This window comes from Lucilia sericata, unplaced genomic scaffold (genome assembly GCF_015586225.1).
Source record: "Lucilia sericata isolate MDLA Ls3-8-SP2 unplaced genomic scaffold, ASM1558622v1 Contig000060F_arrow, whole genome shotgun sequence".
In the NCBI taxonomy this organism is placed as follows: domain Eukaryota; kingdom Metazoa; phylum Arthropoda; class Insecta; order Diptera; family Calliphoridae; genus Lucilia; species Lucilia sericata.
The window spans coordinates 174,356-196,239 of record NW_023994095.1 but is presented as its reverse complement, the minus strand read 5'-3'; the positions used below and the strand labels follow the sequence as shown (position 1 = coordinate 196,239).

General features: G+C 30.1%; 1 protein-coding gene and 1 pseudogene across 8 annotated transcripts in view; both read left to right on the top strand.

The window, feature by feature from the left end:
- Positions 1-19,617, top strand: part of LOC119616163 (synaptic vesicle glycoprotein 2B-like) — a 98,593-nt gene extending 78,976 nt beyond the window's left edge. For all 8 annotated transcript variants that reach the window (XM_037972439.1, XM_037972437.1, XM_037972438.1 and 5 more), the window contains exons 5-12: positions 1,877-1,976; positions 2,149-2,287; positions 2,356-2,552; positions 2,642-2,761; positions 7,581-7,714; positions 7,780-7,939; positions 19,265-19,392; positions 19,511-19,617. In XM_037972439.1, the coding sequence (XP_037828367.1) occupies positions 1,877-1,976; positions 2,149-2,287; positions 2,356-2,552; positions 2,642-2,761; positions 7,581-7,714; positions 7,780-7,939; positions 19,265-19,392; positions 19,511-19,566 (1,034 nt within the window). In that variant the 3' untranslated portion in view covers positions 19,567-19,617. The remainder of the gene's footprint in view (positions 1-1,876; positions 1,977-2,148; positions 2,288-2,355; positions 2,553-2,641; positions 2,762-7,580; positions 7,715-7,779; positions 7,940-19,264; positions 19,393-19,510) is intronic.
- Positions 19,618-20,379: 762 nt separating this feature from the next.
- On the top strand, positions 20,380-21,648 carry LOC119616151 (annotated as a pseudogene).
- Positions 21,649-21,884: the final 236 nt, after the last annotated feature.

Here is a 21,884-nt window from a genome sequence, read left to right as displayed (position 1 = left end):
TGAAATACAAAAACAATTTCTGATAATTTGTAAAAATTTTTTGTTAATGAACAGACATTCTATTTTCTAACAAAATTTCTTAATTTAAAGTTTAATTTTTAAACTTTTAATTAGTAAATCCCAAATTGATTACAATAAAATTAAGGACAATTGACCTGTTAAAAGCGGGATTCGTAGCAAAAAGCGGGATTGAAGTTTAAGTCGGGATTAAGCTTTAAAAAGCTGGATAATGTCTGGTCACGTTACTTATGGATAATGTCTGGTCACGTTACTTATGGACAATAAGAAAGGGAATAAAATAGTTATGAAATTAGGTCGATATCTCTCACATATTAGTCGTAACTGCGAATTGAATTCTGAGGATTTCGGAGAAAACTATTTTTTGTTAAAATTTTTGGAAAACAGGTTTTATTCTTTACTGTTATCCATTTTATATAAAACTTTTTTAGATAATATTACACATACATATGTATATCTATTTTTAGTAAAATCGAATAATGTTAACCCATAAACTGTGAAGGTCAAACTCAAGCTATGCAATATTGAGAAATCCTCTTGAAACCATAGGGAAATATTTTGTTGTCTACCGATTTAAATAAAACTTAGGATAAATAAATAATGAAGAAACGTATTTATAATGACACCGAAAAATTCAAATTAACCTTTAAACGTCAATATATTTTTATAATTATATAAAATATCCGTAATATATGAACAAAATATTCAAATTGGCGAGAAAACTGTGGGTGATAGAAAACAACCATACATCATATTCGGTTTTAGCAGCTTAAACTACATTAAAACCAGTCAAATTGATTTCAAAAGTTTTCACAAACCTTCATTTCGTTGGCCTGTGTTATTATTGTAATTGATACAATTTATTTAAAACAAAATGTTATCAAACAATTTCGTATGGTATTTCCAATTAAATTTACAAATAAAATTTGTTAAATAATTATTAAAAATAAATTCTAGCGCCTGGACTCCAACATTTTTAAATTTTGTTGGGCTGTGTATTTATTTACTTTAAAATTTAATCCGTTGAATACAAAACAAATAAAAGTATTCGAACCCGGTTTTAAAGTAAAAAAAAACCGAGTTATTTGTTATTCGAAAAAAAAAAACCGACAGTAGTAGAACAGAAAGTAACGGTTTTAAAACCGGCTGAAAAACTGAGTAGATCACCCTTGCTTATTTAGACGAGTGTAGAGCATGTGGAAACGACAGCGCAACTCTGGAGCACTTTCTTTGTTATTGTCATGCTCTCGTCGAAATTAGATCCAAATATCTAGTGAGTAATATTATTCCTGATATAACTGCCCTACGAACACTTATTGGGAAAATCTTAGGAATTGTGTCCAGGAAATTGAGTCTCTGAATGTTCTTCATTCATCACTATACATATAAGGTTTTGTTTTTACCAACAAACATTTTCCATGAAAGGAGCGCACCACAGAACCGATAGGGGCTAGGTGTGTGTTGACCGGTATTTTTGGACGTTGAATTATTTTCACCCAGATACTTTCCCCTTAAGCCAACATTTTTTTTAATTACACAAATTCTTCTATTTTATGTTCTTTTTTATTTTTTCACACAATTTAAATTAAATTTCTCTGTTTTACACAAAGACAGAAATGTTCATTGTAATTTCAACTTAATTTCAATGAAATTAAACAAAATGACTTGATTTCAAATTAACAAAGTGTATAGGAAATTACATAATTTAGAATAGATTTCGTTCGAAATTACTTAATTAATTAAAAAGACTTTAATAGTCTGTTTAATTAATTAAGTAATTTAAATATTTGTTAATGATAAAACTTCATTGAAGTCATACAAGTTGTCATTCGTATTCACTAATTTATGTATTTTTTAGGAATCGCGTGGTTGGTCATACCTGTAGTAATTCATTTGGAATCGGATGTATTCTTCTATCATAGTTGGAACCTATTTGTTGCAATTTGTGCAATTCCCAGGTTAGTACAAATACTAGGTGGCGCACAGTAATCATACAGTTTGCTAAAATTTACATATTATATATTTGTAAAAATATATCATCCGATTTTTAAGAGCAAAGTACAATGATTAATTTGTCAACCATGTAATAAAATATCTCAAAAAATATAAAATTACTAATTTATATTATAGTTTGTTACTTGGTTGTTGGTTATTTGCTTTTCCCGAGAGTCCAAAATTTTTACTAGAACATGGTGAAACTGAAAAGGCACTTAAAATTCTTGTATATATGTTTACTAAAAATACTGGACGAAACCCAGAAGAATATCCGGTAAGGAAAATAAATCTTATAACTACATATTTTATTTTCTTATAAATTCATTGACTTTTTTCTTGTAGTGCAAGAGCTTAATTGCTCCTAGTAGAACTTCAGAAAAAATAGGTGAGAAAAGCGTACGAAATTTAAGGCTACGTAAGCCCGAAGAACTTAAGTTATTGCTGGCGGAAATTTGGTCGCAAACCAAAACACTATGCAAGAAACCTCATCTAAGAAATACATCATTAACATGTGCCATTCAATTTTGTCTGACAACGAGGTTAGTAGCTCCCTGCGATTTTATGTGTGTGAGTCATTGAAGTCATACAAATTTCCATTCGTATTCTATTCCCTTTTTTACATCTACAGTTACTACACATTAATGGTATGGTTTCCAGAATTATTTCAAAGATTTGATGACTATGAAAAGTTAAATCCCGGCGTATCAGCATCTGTATGTGATGTATCATCAATAGTTGTATCAAATTCGTAAGTATATAATATAAATACATACAAACATACATACATACATACATATGTATGTACATACATTAGAGGGGTCCAAAAAATATTGATTTTGCTCAGATGGGTTTTATTTTGTTCCTTAGTTTCTATAACTAACTGGTGTAACATTTTAGCCAAATCGGATAACGGGAACCCGATAAAAAATTGTGCCATCTAAGCAATATCGATATAAAACTAAACGAAAGAAATGAACCAAATGAATTTATCATTAATAACTCCCTCATATAGTATATCGGTATCAACAAAAATAAAAATCATATTAATAACGTAGATCTGTATTGGTTCACAATTGGACATAGCTGTCATATAAAGCCCACTTCCGAAAATCACTGAAAAGGTTATATGTTATTGATAAATAAAGTTAATTCGACTTGAATATCTTTTGTGTATTTATAGTTTTATTTAGTGAAATTTTTTTTCTTATCAGTCCACAATTTGTCATACATCCATTTATGTAAGTTTCACTTCCGAAAATCACTTAAACGCACAAACATATTTCATTGAAAAATAAATCTATCTATAAAATTCGACATGAATATGTTTTGTGTATACATCAAACAATCTACAAAACTTTTTCGGGTTCGGCTCGTTTTTGGCTGTAGCTCCCATATAATGGTCACTTCCGGAAATCACTTAGACTCACATATTTCATTAATTAATAAATCTATCTAGATAAAATTAGACTGGAATATGTTTTATACATATATAAATCATTCTGCGAAATTTTTTCCGGATCAATCCCAGCAAAAACTTACATTGAAAAGTAAGCGGCTTAAATGCTATAATTTACTTACACAATAGAATTTTATATCATTATTTTACTACGGGAATGACCTTGGAGACAAGGACTTACCACGATGATACTTCCGCTGCGTCTATTATTAGTTTTTCCAAAAAAAAATCGTTTGTGTTAAAAACAAAGCTCAAAAACAATATGCCAAGACTAAAAAGTAAGTACTTACATAAAATATTATTTTTTAGTCAATACTTGAATCATTCTAAGTAATGCAGACGATATGTAGTAGTCATTGAAAAAAAGTCGTTGAGTAAGTACAAGTCATGTTTTTGCTGTGTTGTAAAAGCTCTCATATAAGGACTACTTCCGAAAGTTACTTAAACGCCAAAAAAGTTAGTGAACGAAAAAAGCGAAAAGGGAACATATTTCGCGTGAAATATTAATAGGCGATAGGGGTGATTATTTAATTTCATATAATTTTCAAAACTTAAATAAAATTTATTTCCTCAGTATGAACTATAAATCCGGTCCTAAAACATACCTTTCTATAAATTGACAAAAACTTTTTTGAGAAAAAAGCCTGTAGAACATTTATTAACCTTCCTATAACCGCTCCAAAAACTATGACACCAATACCCGCGTCGGTCTGTGGGACTGACTTTTGTATAGCACTTTAAAAGCTTAATCGAAATGTTTTCGCTTAATTATAGACAATAATTAGTATTTACGCTCAAAAGTACTAATTTTGTCCGTTTTTCACCCATTTTACCGTCATTTGCAGATAATTGAAAAACAATATAGCCAATAACACCCTCCAAGTAAAGATCTAACTATTTTCCAGATTTTAAGACATTCGCTACAGCCGTTTAGGAGAGAGACAAGGAGATTTATAATATACATATATTAGAATTTAAAATATGATGTCTTTATATGGGAGCTTGGGTCAAATGAGGACAGGAATTACGGAAATCAGCAGTATTATTTAAGCTAATGTGCATATATAAAATTCCAACAATAAACCATGAATTTCTTTATTAAAGCTGACTACACACCATAATATTCAGTAAAACGACATGTCAAAATTTTCAAATAAAACTAAAAATTACACAGTGATACAGCAAAAAAATGCAGGGGTTCTCATATACCAATTCCATTTCGTTATAGTCCATAGAGTAGGAATATATTTTTAATTTTTCCCGATCACTTCGTTTAGTTCCTTTTTAAGAGCAAAAGATGTGAAAAAGAGCTATTTTTGAAGTTTTAACTTTAAAAAAATATATTTATGGTAGTTTGCAACCGATTTTCAAATTGGATATTTTGTTTTAAAGATACAAGTGTTGTCTTTCAACCCAAAAAAATAAATCCAAAATTTATGATTAATGTCTTGGTTACGGCTATTTAAGTAAAAAAACTCACACTTTTTTCACAATTTTTAATTTTCATACTGCTCTACGTTGGCCATTACATTTGAAAAAAGGCACATTAAGTTGGGTTTCCAATGATGGTCAATTTATGATAATCGATGAAAAAGGTTATGAGTTGTGCTAAGTTTTATAAAAATATAGCGTATTTCTTCCATACAAAAACGTTCATGTTTCTGGTTTTCTTTGTAACAAGTTTAAAAAATGTTTATAAACATTTTTATACAAAAATTAATTTGTATGGAGAAAACCAAAAATTCGAGGAACATGCTATTAGAAAAATTGGCATAAATCATCCAGTTTTTCATAGATTTTTATGAAATAACAAGTTTTAGAAACCTTCCTTTATGTGATTCTTCAGGAAAGTAATAAAAAATGAACTCACTGCCTCATGGTCAAAGTAGAGCATGATGAAAATGAAAATTTTTTAAAAAAGTGTGAGTTTTTTTACTTAAACGACCGTAACTCAGACATTTGACCATACATTTTGGATTTCTTTTTTTGGATTAAAAGGCAACACTTGTATCATTAAAAAAAATATCGGATTTGAAAATCGGATGAAAACTACTAAACTTATGATTTTTCAAATTTAAAACTTCAAAAATGGCTCTTTTTCGCATCTTTTGCTCTTAAAAAGTAAGTTAACGAAGTGATAGGGGAAAACTAAAAATATATTCGTACTCTATGGACTATAACGAAATAGAATTGGTATATGTGAACGCCTGCATTTTATTTTTCTTCACTTTTGTATCACAGTGTTATTATTATGTAGATACAAAGTGCAATAAAACAGTCGTATGATTTTTTAATTTTTTTTTTTTTGAAAAATTTTAAATCGATTGGATTTTTTCGTTTTATCAGAGTTTTATTTTTATTTAAACACAGCAAAAATACAAACAAAATCCACTTTAAAATAAAAATTTATGTTTTTTCTTTCAATTTTTTCGAATTGTAGTTTTATTTTAAATGTGATAGTGTAGAAATAAAAAATATTTTCTATTTGATTTTTTGATAATCATACCAATTTTCATTTTATTTTGTTTTGGCAGTATGAAATAAAAATCTAACGACTTCTCTTATAGCATAAGCGTTTATGATTACGAGGATACATTTTTAATGCTATTCGGAAAATAATACTATGATTTTAACACCGATGCCGAAATTTACTTCTAAAATTGGAGTAGAAAACAATCGAAGTAAAATGTGTACTCTTGTGTTTCATCAAATTGAAATACTACTAATAAAATTCAATTTTTCCATTTCCGAAAAAATACGTTCAAAGTAGTTTAAGTTTGTGTCTATTATGTATTTGTATATTGTATATGATATTGTATTATGAAACGAATTCTAGTTACTGATATTAGTTTACTTGCTATTTTTAATAAAAAATTCACTTAATAAAAACAATTTTTTAAAATTATTTTGTTAGTATTTTTTAAAAAATACACTCTTTTCATGCATTTTGAATCTTATTGAGACTCCGGGAATTCTCGCCTAGAAAAAAATATATATAGTTAGATACAAATATAAAGGCAATCAAAATTAAATAGGAAACAAGTAGGAAAATATAGTCGGGCATGCCCGACCATATGATACCATACACCATCAGTATATTTTTTATTTGTATTAAAGTAATTTATTGATGGAAAACAAATTTTCTAAAAGTGGATTTTATGGAAGTCAGAGACAAATATGGGCCACCCTCAAAAAAATTCGGAACAGGAATGTATATTTATAAAAATTTAGTTATGCTGAATTTCATCACGATACTAATGGTTATAAGTAAATTTTTTTGTCATTTACGTTTATGTCAAACTTAGTTGTGCCAATTTTTGGAGTGATATATGAATATGAAATCCTTATCTACTGTTTACTGTTTTCTGACAAAATTATTTTTTTTTTTATATTTTTGAAACATGTATGAATATAAAATCCTTGAATTATTTAGTTTTTATATAAATTTGTACATTTATTTATTTATTAATTAATAAAAATATTTTTTAAAAATCTAGCCAAAATTTGCGCTCAATTAACCGGGAAAATCGATTATACAGAATGCCACCGGTCCCGATCATCACGGAAAATCGAGGTCCCACTGTATATTTGACGAAGTTATGATCTTAAAATCGATTGAACGATGGAACGATTTTAACAACTTTTAATAAGCTACGTCCTTGTGCCGAAAAACACGTATGGTTAAAATTTTATCAAAATATCTTACAAATTGCGGCCTGCTCAAGATTTACATGGACAGCCAGCAGGGCGGAGGGACATATCTTAATCGACTCAGAAAGTGATTCTGAGTTGATCAGTATACTTTAAAGTGTAGGACCAATATTTTGTGTGTTACAAACATCAGTATTAACGCATAATAGCTCCCCACTATATTGGTGTAGGGTATAATTGGTTAAGAGACACAATTTTTTAATTTATTTTATGTACAAGCCTAAAACATTTCTATCGGAATGGTTGTAGCCTATTGAAAATGGTTAATATCGGTCCATTATTTCAACAAGCCCCTAAGCAAACGCTGTTGAATAAAGCTTTTAGGATTGGTTCATATTTTACCCTAATTCTTACTTTTTATTACACTATTAAATATGAAAAAAATGCAATTTTATTACAGGACGTTTGTGACATGTGACGCTGGAGTAGAGGAAAAGGTATTTCTGCATACAATTATTATTGGTTTAGCCTGTATACCAACCAGCTTTTGGTTACCTCTCTGTGTACATCGATTGGGCATTAAATTCTTCTTAGGTAAGATAAGCAATATTATATGTAATAATTTTGTTTTACTAAGTTTAACACATTTCATATTTCAGTGTTTAGTTTAACAGCGGCAGGAGTAGTTACAATAGGTCTGTATTTTGTGAGAACATCTCTAGAAAATCTGATACTTTCCTGCATTTTTGAAGCCCTTACATCTTTAAGTATAAGCACGGTCTATTGTGTAATGGTGGACCTGTTCCCTACGAATTTAAGGTTTGTGCCTAAAAAGTTTTAAACAATTTTATAAGACGTCACAACATACAACTCATTGAAAGTCTAAGGTTCTGTTTCTGGATAGAATGCGAGCACTTTGAGTTAAATTATTTTTATATTTTGTTATTGTAACAAAAACAAGATTTCTAAGCCTCATATAAGGCTTAGAAGCTTAAATCCAATATAGCCCGATGCTCATAAAATTTGACAAAATGATTTTAAATCTCATAAAACTAGTTCATGATGAATTTTATCGCTATACTGGTATTTTTAAGCCAGTTTTGGCCGTTAATGTCATTCCATGATAGGGGATAAGGTCAATTACTGACCGATCATCAACAAATTTGACAGTTAGAATATTTGGGAGATCCTCTTAATATTTGGGAGAGAGATTTTAGTTTCTATAAAACATGTTTCTGCAAATTTCGTATATACATATATTGGCATTTTGAAGCAAATTATGAACATTAAAGTAATTTTCTGAGAGGAACCTTATATGGGGGGTGGGGTCAATTATGAGCCGATCTCCATAAAATTTGGCAGAGAGATATTTGTTCCCCGAAAACTTGTTTACGTCGAATTTCGTTGCTTTACTATGGTTTTGTAGCAAATTAAGAGCGTTATAATCAATTTATGACGGGATTTTATATCGGGGGTAAGGACAATTATAAACCGATCCTCATAAAAATTGGCAGAGAGATTTTAGTTCCTCTAAAACTTGTTTATGTTGACTTTCGTTGATTTACTGATATTTTGAAGAAAGTTGTGAGCTTTTAAGTAATTTTCTGAGGGAAAACTTTTATGGGAAGTAGGGTCAATTATGGGCCGATCTCCATAAAATATGGGACATATATTTTAGTTCGCCTAAAACTTATTTACGTCGAATTTCGTTGCTTTACTATTATTTTGAAGCAAGCGTTATAGTCATTTTCTGAAGGGGACCTTATATAGGGGCTTGGGTCAATTATGAACCTATCATCATAAAATATGGTAAAGAGATTTATTTTCCGATAAAATTTGTTTATGTTGACTTTCGTTGATTTACTGATATTTTGAAGCAAGTCATGAGCTTTAAAGTAATTTTCTGAGAGGAACCTTATATGGGGGTATTGGTAGGGAGATTTTGGTTCATATAAAACCTCTTTATGTGGACTGTTTACACTGTTTTTCGGGGGGCCACTTGTATGGGGGCTATGCGAAAACATGGACCAACATTGACCATTTTCAATACCAAACAAACCTTACCTGTAGAAAATATTTGTGTACAATTTTAACCCTCTAGCTGTTTCCGTTCGGACTCTACAGACGGGCATGGCTAGATCGTCTTAGAATTTAATAAGGGCCCAGAATATATATACGTTTGTATATAATTATCTTGTATGGGGGCTAGGTGAAATAATGACCTATCCTAATCATTTTCAATAGGCTTCGTTCCTGGGACAATAGAAGGTCATGAACCAATTTCATTGAATTATCTTCAAAATTGCGACCTGTAGTTTTATTACAATTTTTACATGGACGGACGGGCATAGCTAAATCGACTCAGAAACTGATTCTAAGCCGATTGGTATACTTTGGGTATAGGACCAATATTATTATGCGTTACAAACATCAGCACAAACCCAATATACCATCCCCACTAAAGTGGTGTAGGGTATAAAAACAATAAAAAAGGTTAAATGAAGCAAAAATGGACCAAAGACGACAAATATAAATCTGAGTTATCTTCTGAAAGCACCGGAGACGTTTTGCAATCTGGTTTGTAAATAGAAACAGAAACAAGTTAGATTGCTATATTCGGCTGAGCCGAATCTTAAATACCCTCCACAAGCTACTTTTATATTTATACTTTTCTAATTGATCAAATATTTGCAGAAGTAAGTTTTCTCATGTCTTAAATAGAAAAATCCCAAGATTTAAACAACCTAAATCTATTACAATTCCAAGATTTATTGAACAATACAAAAGCCATTTTTTTATATTTTTATAGCGCTTAGCAATATTTAGTAATTTGCATGTGTGTGAAAGATTTAAGGATTTTCAAAATACATATATATAATTTTGTTCTACATAAAGTTAGTTAAATACTGTTTTCTGAAGGGAACCTTGTATGGGACCGACCGCACCCTTGTTATGAACCGATCGTGAAAAAATCTTGAAATAGAATTTTTATATACAAAAATAATATTTTTGCCAAATTTTGTATCAATAGCTTTATTTGGTAATAAGTAATGTGTGTTTAAGAGATTTTCGTAAAAGGACCTTGTATGGGAGCTATGACCAATTATGGACCGATCGGAAAAGACTTTCACATTAATATTTCTGTGCATATCGGTAATACTTGTACCAAATTTATATGGATATATTAATTTAGTAATAAGTTATGCGCGTTTAAGTGATTTTCGGGAGGGGACCTTGTATGGGAGCTATGACCAATTATGGAAAGATCGGAAGAAAATTTCACAGTAATATTTCTGTGCCTATAAGCAATACTTGTACCAATTTTTATATGATTATCTTAATTTAGTAATGAGTTATGCGCGTTTAAGTGATTTTCGGGAGGGGACCTTGTATGGGAACTATGTCCAATTATCTTTCCTTTGTATGAATTCTATTGACATAAGATTATAATTTTTGAAATTTTGTGAAGACATCGACATTGTGAAGGAAGTTATTAACAAAAAACCCATTTTGCGGGAATATGTACTTTTGTATGGGAAGTATATGAAATTGTGGACCGATTCTGGCAATTTTCAGCAGGGATCAAGCTCTTGTGTAGAAACGAATGTATCATGATTTTCATGGAATTACCTTGCGTAGTTTTCGAGAAAATTACATCACAATGTGTAAAAAATGCTTATTTTTTTCGAGGTTGTTATAAATTTTGATTCATAACTTTTCCCGGTGTGAACCGATTTTGCCCATTTGCAATACCAAACATCTTAGGAAAATGAAGAACATTTTGGGTGAATTTGGTTAAACTCTATTGCTTCATTTTATCGTGAGCGTGTTTTACACGGACAGATCGACTCAGAATTTGATATATATACTTTGTTGGGTCTCAGATGAATATTTCTTGGTGTTACACACGGAATGACAAAGTTATATATACCCTGATGGTGGTGGAGGGTATAAAAATCGTTCACAATTAGTAGAATATATGTATTTACAATTGCATAAATGTAATTGCAAAATTACACGAGATCATGAATTGGGCTAATATTTCTTTTCGAATGCAATGCATTACTGAACAATTGATATTATTAACCACTTATATAAAAATAAGTTTTATTTAAATATAATTTATGCATATAAAAGCTAAAAAGTTAAAAAGCTAAAAAGCCGCTGGAAATTTGGCACATGATCTTCTATGGCACGAAGACGAAGCCTATTGAAAATGGTTAATATCGGCCCATTATTACACCTAGCCCCCATACAACTGAACCCGACGAATAGGGCCTTTAAGTTCATAATTATGTTTAATATACTCGTATCTCGACAAAAAGCTGCATAACCAAGTTCTATACTAGCCTTGAAGACCCTCATGAATTTTATAATTATAGGGTCTCATTTGACCATAGCCCCTATACAAAAGCCTCTTCAAAATTTTACTTAAATGTACACAATTTTATTCAACAATAAATGGCTTAAGTATATCTGAGGCAAGGTACAATTCAACTTAAATGCTTCATTATGAAATCCCATTTTATTTTTATACCCTCCACCACCATCAGTGGTGATAGAGGGTATATATAACTTTGTCATTCCGTGTGTAACACCAAGAAATATTCATCTGAGACCCAACAAATTATATATATTCTTGGACCTTATGAAATTCTGAGTCGATTTAGCTATGTCCGTCCGTCCGTCTGTCTGTCTGTCTGTCTGTATAAAACATTCTCACGTTAACACGAAGCAATAAAAATTACCGAAATTCACCCAAAATATTTATTATTGTCCTAGACAGTTTGGTATTGAAAATGAGCAAAATCGGTTCACACCGGGAAAAGTTATGAATCAAAATTTGAAACAACCTCGAAAAAAATAAGCTTTTTTTACACATTCTCATGTAATTTTCTCGAAAACTATGAAAGATAATTCCATGAAAATCAGCACACATTCGTTTCTACACAAGAGCTTGACTTCTGCTGCCAGAATTGCCAGAATCGGTCCACAATTTCATATACCTCCCATACAAAAGTACATATTCCCGGAAAATGGGTTTTTTGTTAATAACTTCCGTCACAATGTCGAAATCTTTACAAAATTTTACAAATTAAAATCTTATGTCAATAGAATTCATTCAGAGAAAAAAATTTCTGGATCGGTCCATAATTGGACATAGCTCCCATACAAGGTCCTCTCCCGAAAATAACTTAAACGCAAATAATTCATTTCTAAATCAAGTTATCTATATAAAATTTGGTACAAGTATTGCCCTCACATACAGAAGTATTACTGTGAAATTTTTTTTCCATCGGTCCATAATTGGTCATAGCTCCCATTCAAGGTCCCCTCCCGAAAATCACTTAAACGCGCATAACTCATTACTAACATAAGACATCCATATAAAATTTGGTACAAGTATTACTCACATTACATATTACATACAGAAATATTACTGAAAAATTTTTTTTCCATCGGTCCATAATTGGTCATAGCTCCCATACGAGGTCCCCTCCCGAAAATCACTTAAACACACATAACTCATTACTAAATTAAAATATCCATATAAAGTTTGGTACAAGTATTGCTCATATGCACAGAAATATTATTGTGAATTTTTTTTCCGATCGGTCCATTATTGGTCATAGCTCCCATACAAGGTCCCATCCCTAAAATCACTTAAACGCGCATAACTTATTACAAAATTAAGATATCCATATAAAATTTGGTACATGTATTACTCTCACATACAGAAATATTACTGAAAAATTTTTTTTCTGATCGGTTCATGATTGGTCATAGCTCCCATACACGGTCCCCTCCCGAAAATCACTTAAACGCACACAACTCATTAACAAATTAAGATATATATATATATATATATATATATATTACTGTGAAATTTTTTTCCGATCGGTTCATAATTGGTCATAGCTCCCATACAAGGTCCCTTCCAGAAATCACTTAAATGCGCAGAACTCATTACTAAATTAAGATATCCATATAAAATTTGGTACAAGTATTGCTCAAATGCACAGAAATATTACGGTTCATAATTCGTCATAGCTCCCATTCAAGGTCCCCTCCCGAAAATCACTTGAACGCACATAACTCATTACTAAATTAAGATATCCACATAAAATTTGATACAGGTATTGCTCACATATACAGAAATATTACTGTGAAATTTTTTTACGATCGGTCCATAATTGGTCATAGCTCCCATACAAGGTCCCTTCTTTAAACGCGCATAACTCATTACTAAATTAAGATATCCATATAAAATTTGGTACTAGTATTGCTCAAATGCACAGAAATATTACTGTGAAATTTTTTTCCGATCGGTCCATAATTGGTCATAGCTCCCATACAAGGTCCCTTCCCGAAAATCACTTAAACGCGCATAACTGATTACTAAACTAGGATACCCATATAAAATTTGGTACAAGTATTGCTCATATGCACAGAAATATTTCTGTAAATTTTTTTTCCTATCGGTCTATCCTTGGTCATAGCTCCCATGCAAGGTTCACTCCCGAAAATCACATAAACGCACATAACTCATTACAAAATATTGATATCCATACATTTAGCACAAATATTGCTCTTATATACATATATTACACTATAAAATTGTTTTACGATCGGTCCATACTTGGTCATAGCTCTCATACTAGGCCCCCTCCAGAAAATTACTTAATTGTACAATATTCATTACCAAATAATGAATTTTGAAATTTTGTTTTTATTTACACAATTGGTCATAGCTCCCATACAAGGTCCTCTTTCGAAAATCTCTTAAATGCACATTACTCATTACCAAATAAAGCTATTGATACAAAAACTTTATTTCAAGATTTTTGCACGATCGGTTCATAACACACATTACTTATTACTAAATTACGATATAGATACAAAATTTTAATGAAATACAGCTTTCGTGTCCAGAAGTTTTGCTTAAATAATTTTTTACGATCGGTCTATAATTGGTCATATCTCCCATACTAGGTCCTGCCCCTAAAACCGTATTTTACTAGTTGCATTATCAATTTGTGTAGAACAAAATTATATATATGTATTTTGAAAATCCTTAAATCTTTCACACACATGCATACATGCAAATTAATAAAAATCGCCAAGCGTTGGTAATGTTCAATAAATCTTAGAATTGTAATAGATTTGAGCTTTGAATCTAAGGATTTTTCTATTTAAGATATGAGAAAACTTATTTCTACAAATATTTGATCAATTAGAAAAGTATTAATATAAAAGTAGCTGGTGGAGGGTATTTAAGATTCGGCTCAGCCGAATATAGCACTCTAACTTGTTGTAATTTATTATTGTAATTATTTGTATTATATGGTCGGCCTCGCCCGACTATAATTTCTTACTTGTTTTAATTTTTTTGTTTCCATTTGTATTTTTTTATTTTAATATTTTATTTTTTGAGCTGTCAGTAAGTGTTGCAAAATGTTAAGTAAATAAAAACTATGTACGTATTTAAGTGTAGTATATTTTATAAACCGTAGGAATAGTACTTCTACATAATTTGTTAGTGTATTGTAAAAAATTACTAAGCCATTTTCAAATGCAATGATGCAAGACCATTTACATTAGATTATGAATTCGGCTATTACAACAAAACTTTTGTTCAAACTGTTGCAATAAAAATATTTAATTTTAAACATATATTACCAAGCAACCATTGTTGATATACACGATCAGCTCATATTAAGTAATATATATGATCAGAAATATTGTCAAAATTATTAGTGTAATATTTTAGGCATTTATGTTGAACAGATAAAAAGTTACAGATTTATGATCAGAAAACAACAAAAATTTCCACTGTGAGGCCTCATTGTCACATAAAAACTCAAAAGCGAAAAGATGTAGGCAAACTGCTTGCGCACCAAAAATAAATTCTGACAACTCTGACTACCGTATGAACCGATAATATTATTTGATATTGTCAGAAAATTGTCTTGCAATGTATTGCCAGATTTTCTGACAAATATCTTGCAACCGTGTGGACGGACAATCTACTTTGTGGTGGCAAATTTTTATTGTCAGGTCATTGCCAAAACTGTCACTCTTTTTATCCATATGTAATTCCGAATGTATGTCAGAATTGTTATTTTACATACGATTCATAATTTTTGCTATCACACCTGCCTGTGTTTTTCCGTATGACATAGCCTATAAATGTAATCAAAGCTGTCTTTTTAATATGTAAAAATTTTTAAAATTATAAATTAGTTTATTAAAAATTAAAAATACTTACTTTTTCATGTTATTTATTCATTTTCTTTAATTTATTATACCCTCCACCACCATCAGTGGTGATAGAGGGTATATATAACTTTGTCATTCCGTGTGTAACACCAAGAAATATTCATCTGAGACCCAGCAAAGTATATATATTCTGGGTCCTTATGAAATTCTGAGTCGATTTAGCTATGTCCGTCTGTCCGTCCGTCCGTCTGTCTGTCTGTGTAAAACACGCTCACGTTAAAACGAAGCAATATAATTTAACCAAATTCACCCAAAACATTCATTATTATCCGGTACAGTTTGGTATTGAAAATTAGCAAAATCGGTTCACATTGGGAAAAGTTATGAATCAAAATTTAAAACAACCTCGAAAAAATAAGCATTTTTTACACATTCTGATGTAATTTTCTCGAAAACTATGCAAGATAATTTCATGAAAGTCATCATACATTCGTTTCTACACAAGATATTTATTTCTGCTGAAAATTGCCAGCATCGGTCCATAATTTCATATACCTCCCATACAAAAGTGCATATTCCCGGAAAATGAGTTTTTTGTTAATAACTTCCGTCAGAATGTTGATATCTTCACAAAATTTTACAAATTTAAATCTTATGTTAATATAATTCATTGAGAAAAAAAATTTTCTGGATCGGTCCATAATTGGACATAGCTCCCATACAAGGTCCCCTCCCGAAAATCACTTAAACGCGCATAACTCATTACTAAATTAAGATATCCATATAAAATTTGGAATAAGTATTGCTCATATGCACAGAAATATTACAGTGAAAGTTTTTTCCGATCGGTCCATAATTGGTCATAGCTCCCATATAAGGTCCCCTCCCGAAAATCACTTAAACGCACATAACTCATTACTAAATCAAGATATCCATATAAAATTTGGAATGAGTATTGCTCATATGCACAGAAATATTACTGTGAAAGTTTTTTCCAATCGGTCCATAATTGGTCATAGCTCCCATACAAGGACCCTTCCCGAAAATCACCTAAACGTGCATAACTCATTACTAAATTAAGATATCCATATAAAATTTGCAATAAGTATTACTCATATGCACAGAAATATTACTGTGAAATTGTTTTCCGATCGGTCCATAATTGGTCATAGCTCCCATACGAGGTCCCCTCCCGAAAATCACTTAAACACACATAACTCATTACTAAATTAAAATATCCATATAAAGTTTGGTACAAGTATTGCTCATATGCACAGAAATATTACTGTGAATTTTTTTTCCGATCGGTCCATAATTGGTCATAGCTCCCATACAAGGTCCCTTCCCGAAAATCACTTAAACACGCATAACTCATTACTAAATTAAAATATCAATATAAAGTTTGGTACAAGTATTGCTCTCACATATAGAAATATTACTATGGAATTTTTTTCCGATCGGTCCATAATTGGTCATAGCTCCCGTACAAGGTCCCCTTCCGAAAATCACTTAAACGCACATACCTCATTACTAAATTAAGATATCCATATAAAATTTGGTACAAGTATTGTTCACATATACAGAAATATTATTATAGAAGTTTTTTTCGGATCGGTCCATAATTGGTCATAGCTCCCATAAAAGGTCCCCTCCCGAAAATCACATAAACGCACATAACTCATTACAAAATATTGATATATAAACATTTAGCACAAATATTGCTCTTATATACATAAATTACGCTATAAAATTGTTTTGCAATCGGTCCATATTTGGTCATAGCTCTCATACTAGGTCAACTCCAGAAAATCACTTAAATGCACAATATTAATTACCAAATAATGATATAGATACAGAATTTTGAAAATTTGTCTTTATATACATAATTGGTCATAGCTCACATACAAGGTCCTTTGACGAAAATCTCTTAAACTCACATTACTCATTACCAAATAAAGCTATTGATACAAAATTTGGCACAAATATTAGTTTTATATACAAAAATTATATTTCAAGATTTTTTCACGATCGGTTCATAACATGGGTGCGGTCGGTCCTATACATGCTTCCCTTCAGAAAATCACATAAATACTCATAACTTATTACAAAATTAAATAAATCTTGGGATTTTTTCTATTTAAGACATGAGAAAACTTATTTCTACAAATATTTGATCAATTAGAAAAGTATTAATATAAAAGTAGCTGGTGGAGGGTATTTAAGAATCGGCTCAGCCGAATATAGCACTCTAACTTGTTTTTTTTTTAAATTTTATTTCAAAGCAAAACAGCTGTTTTATTTATGTTTGTCATACGAAAATAGAGCACGCTCTAATCGAACAAATTACATATGTATTTCCACATGTATTTTACATATGCAATGTTTCATATGTATCAGACGATATGCCCATTTGTAAGCGAGCGTGGATGTACTTGCATCCAATGACATCACCGTGTTAAATAATGACTTAAAATGCTAATGAAGAATAGTGAACAAAGGTTTTATTAGCTTTTTAACTCATTACTTTTCAATGTAAGTTTTTTCCTGGCAATTTATACAAATTTGACGAAAAACACTCAATTGTTTATTAAAATATGAGTTTAGCTGAGAACTATTGTTATTTTTCATGCTTGGGGATAATGATTACATTTTTAAATTACAATTACTTTTAATTGTAATTGAAATTTGCCAATTACTATTATTTGTAATCGTAATTGGAGTTTTGACAATTACTTGTAATTGAAGTTTTGCAAATTACAAATTCTTGTAATTTTGACTGAAAAATTTCCAATTACAATTTTGTTCCTTATAATTACATGTAATTTGTAATTAGTGATACCTAAATTACAAGTAATTGTAATTGGAAAAACTACAATTACAAGAAATTGTAATTGAAAAAACTTCAATTACAATTACAAGTAATTGTAATTGAAAAAAACTTTACTTACAATATCAAGTAATTGTAATTTATATATTTTTAAAATAACTAAAATATAACAAGCAAATATTTATTATTTTTAGATTAAATGAAATACATATGTACATATAAATTAAATTCAAAATATTGCTTGTGGCAACACTGATTCATGTATTAGAGTGATCGCAAAAATATAGCAACTGCCAAAATTACGAAAGCCTAACAAAAGAAATATCAAAAACCCCCTCAAATTACGATTCGTGCGTCTTTTGTTACTTCCCTTTCTTCTTTACCCTCTTTCCCTACAAACTAGTGTCACATGACTCGTATATCACGTTGGTGTTCCCTGAGCTAAAAGTGCTCTAGGCCTGACAATATTGTTTGATCTGAAACCCGTGCATACATACATACATACATACATACATACATACATACATACATACATACATACATACATACATACATACATACATACATACATACATACATACATACATACATACATACATACATACATACATACATACATACATACATACATACATACATACATACATACATACATACATACATACATACATACATACATACATACATACATACATGCATACATACATACATACATACATACATACATACATATTTACATACATACATACAAAACATGCATTGTTTTGATAGCAAACAGTGACATTTTATGTTGTTTTATATGGCAACACTGCGAAGTATAAATTTGTTCTCAATAACTTCAAAGGGGTTTAGCATTAGATTAAATTTATTTTAAGATAAACAAATCTGATTATTAATTGGATTTAATTGCCAACTCAAAAACCCGCTCTAATAGTTTTGTATTTGGCTATGTCGAATCTTATATACTTTTCACGATAACATTTAAATTTTTGTTTGTGAACATTAAAATTTTTAAAATTTGTTTCTTTAATTTTTCCAATTATGTTTCTATATTTTATTTAATTTAATATTCTTTTAAACATTTTATTATTTTTTAGAGTAATGGCGGCTGCATTGTCTATGACTTTTGGTCGAAGTGGAGCTTTACTTGGAAATCTTATATTTGGATTTCTAATTGACCTCAATTGTATTATTCCTATTGTTGTGTTTTCTGCAATGCTGTTCAGTAAGTTTCGTGATTTTAATCGAAATATATGTACTATTATTAAAATCATATTTAACATTCATAAATCTTTAAACTTATTTAATTCTAATAAAATTATTTTAATTGTTTTTTTTTTCAGTTAGCGGATTTTTATGTTGGTTACTACCTAGTACAGGGTCTGATGCTTTAGACTAGACAAACATACAATTATGAAAATAATTTAATTATAAAATTAAGTATCTTTTTCAAAAAGACACTCGTCCTAATCCTAATGATAAGGACTCCATAAATCTAGAAGTAATTATAAATAACTAATTATAATAATATATAAAAACATTAAATATTTACATCCTTAAATGAAGTAATAGCGGTAAGAAAAAAACTACTCTGCAATTGTTTTTGTTGAAACTTGAATTGTTTGTGTAATAAAAACTGTATGTACATATTAAATATATAAATTAACGAAAATTAAACTTTTTGTAATTTTCATTACGCATAAGTACTTATGTAAGTATTATATACATATGGGAAATTTCGTGTCAGGTGATCCAACTCAAAAAATCGATTTGGATGAAATTTGCACCAAATTTTCAGCTCTATCAGTCAAGAACTGCCGAAGTTAGAGGCAGCGTTGACGTTTTGGTCCAATTGGACAAAATTGGTAGTATTTATTTTCAAATGCAAGGATTGGTAGTTTGGTTGGTTTGTTTAAATTTTATCAATTTTTTGGTAGGAAAATACAATTGATATCTTAAAAATTTAAAGTTGTGGAAATTTCTAATTTGAAAGATTATAAATGACATTAAAAATGTCTGTGTAACAAAAAAGTTGGAAACCCTGTTTTTAAACCATCTTTTTTTACAACGAATCATTAGACATATGTATAAATATTTGTTTTTTAACGTCTTTAAATGTATAACATCTCTGTGTTTACAAGAAAACAACGAAATTAATAAAGTGTCAGCGTAAAAGAAATGTCAACAAAACATTCGTCAATTGTATTGTAAAATGTCGCAAGAAGTTATGGACAGGTAATTTTAAAATTTTGCCAGTTTATTTAATGGTTAAAATATGTAGTATTTTTAGATATCTCTCAAAAACTCCAAGACTGGCAACTAATGCTGAAGAAGATAGCCAAATATTAAATGATAATGAACCATCAACCAGGTAATAAAACTTATAGAAAATAAATATGAGTTAAATATTTATAATTCAATTTTTTTGTAGTGGTCAAATTTGCAAGACGAAGCGAAAATTTAGGAGTGAGTGGCTTCAACTTTTTGATTGGTTGGAAGAAAAGGATGGAAGTTGTTTTTGCATTGTATGCTCCAAAACTGTTTTAAATCACTGCACTCATTTAAAGAATCATAAAAAACTAATTTTCACATAAATAACTATGAAGTAAAAAAAATCAAATAAAATTAACACAATATGTAAATATAAAAAAAACAAAAATTCAGGAACAAGTTTGGCAAGCTGAGTTAACGTTGGTAATGTTTTGTATTACCCACAACCTTCCATTCCTGCTAATGGACTATTTACCGGCATTGGTTGCAGAATGTTGTCCAGACTCCCAAATAGCTGGACTTCTAAAATGTGGACGTACAAAAGCAACGCAGGCGGCTGAATTTATTGCCAAAAAAGCCCAAGAAAAAACATTTTCCAACCTTCGCTCCAAAAAATTTTCATTAATAGTGGACGAAACAACCGATGTTTCGGTAAAAAAATGTTTGGTTCTAGTTGCAAGATTTGTCGACGGTGCAAAAACTGTTCATGATAGATTTCTAGCATTGTTAGAACTATCGAAGGCTGATGCAGTTTCCATTTGCCAGGTCGTAATGAATTTTTTTGAATTGAACAACATTCCAATTAATAATTTAATAGGCCTAGCAACAGATGGCGCCAACGTCATGGCAGGTAATGTTGGTGGCTTAAAAACATTGCTAAAAAAAAGAAACGGAAATTTTTTTTGTAAAGTGCTCCTGTCATTCACTGCATTTATGTAGCAGTTATGCTTGCAAAAAATTCCGGGTGAGATAGAAAAACTTTGTAGAAATATTTATAGTTTCTTTTCTCATAGCCCCAAAAGAATTACAGTATTTAACGAATTTCAAGATTATTGTTCCGTAAAGCCCCATACAATTTTAGGCATTTGTTTAACAAGATGGCTTTCATTAGAAGGTGTAATTTTCAGAATCATCGAACAATGGGATAGTCTAAGACTTTATTTTATTTCATGTTCATTAGAAATTAATGGCATTCGGTCAGCAGAAATAGCAAATTCAATGGGACCCAAAATAAAAACTTACTTTCTGTTCTTATCATATATTTTAACAATAATAAACACTTTAAATAAGGAATTTCAGTCTGAAAGCTCCAGACTTCCATACCTTTATACAAATATAAAATCAAATTTTCTGTTAATTATGAGTAATTTTTTAAATAAAAGCGAATCCATTGATATCGACTTTAGATAATTTAAATGAGGATGAAAACGAGGAAGTTAAATCAAA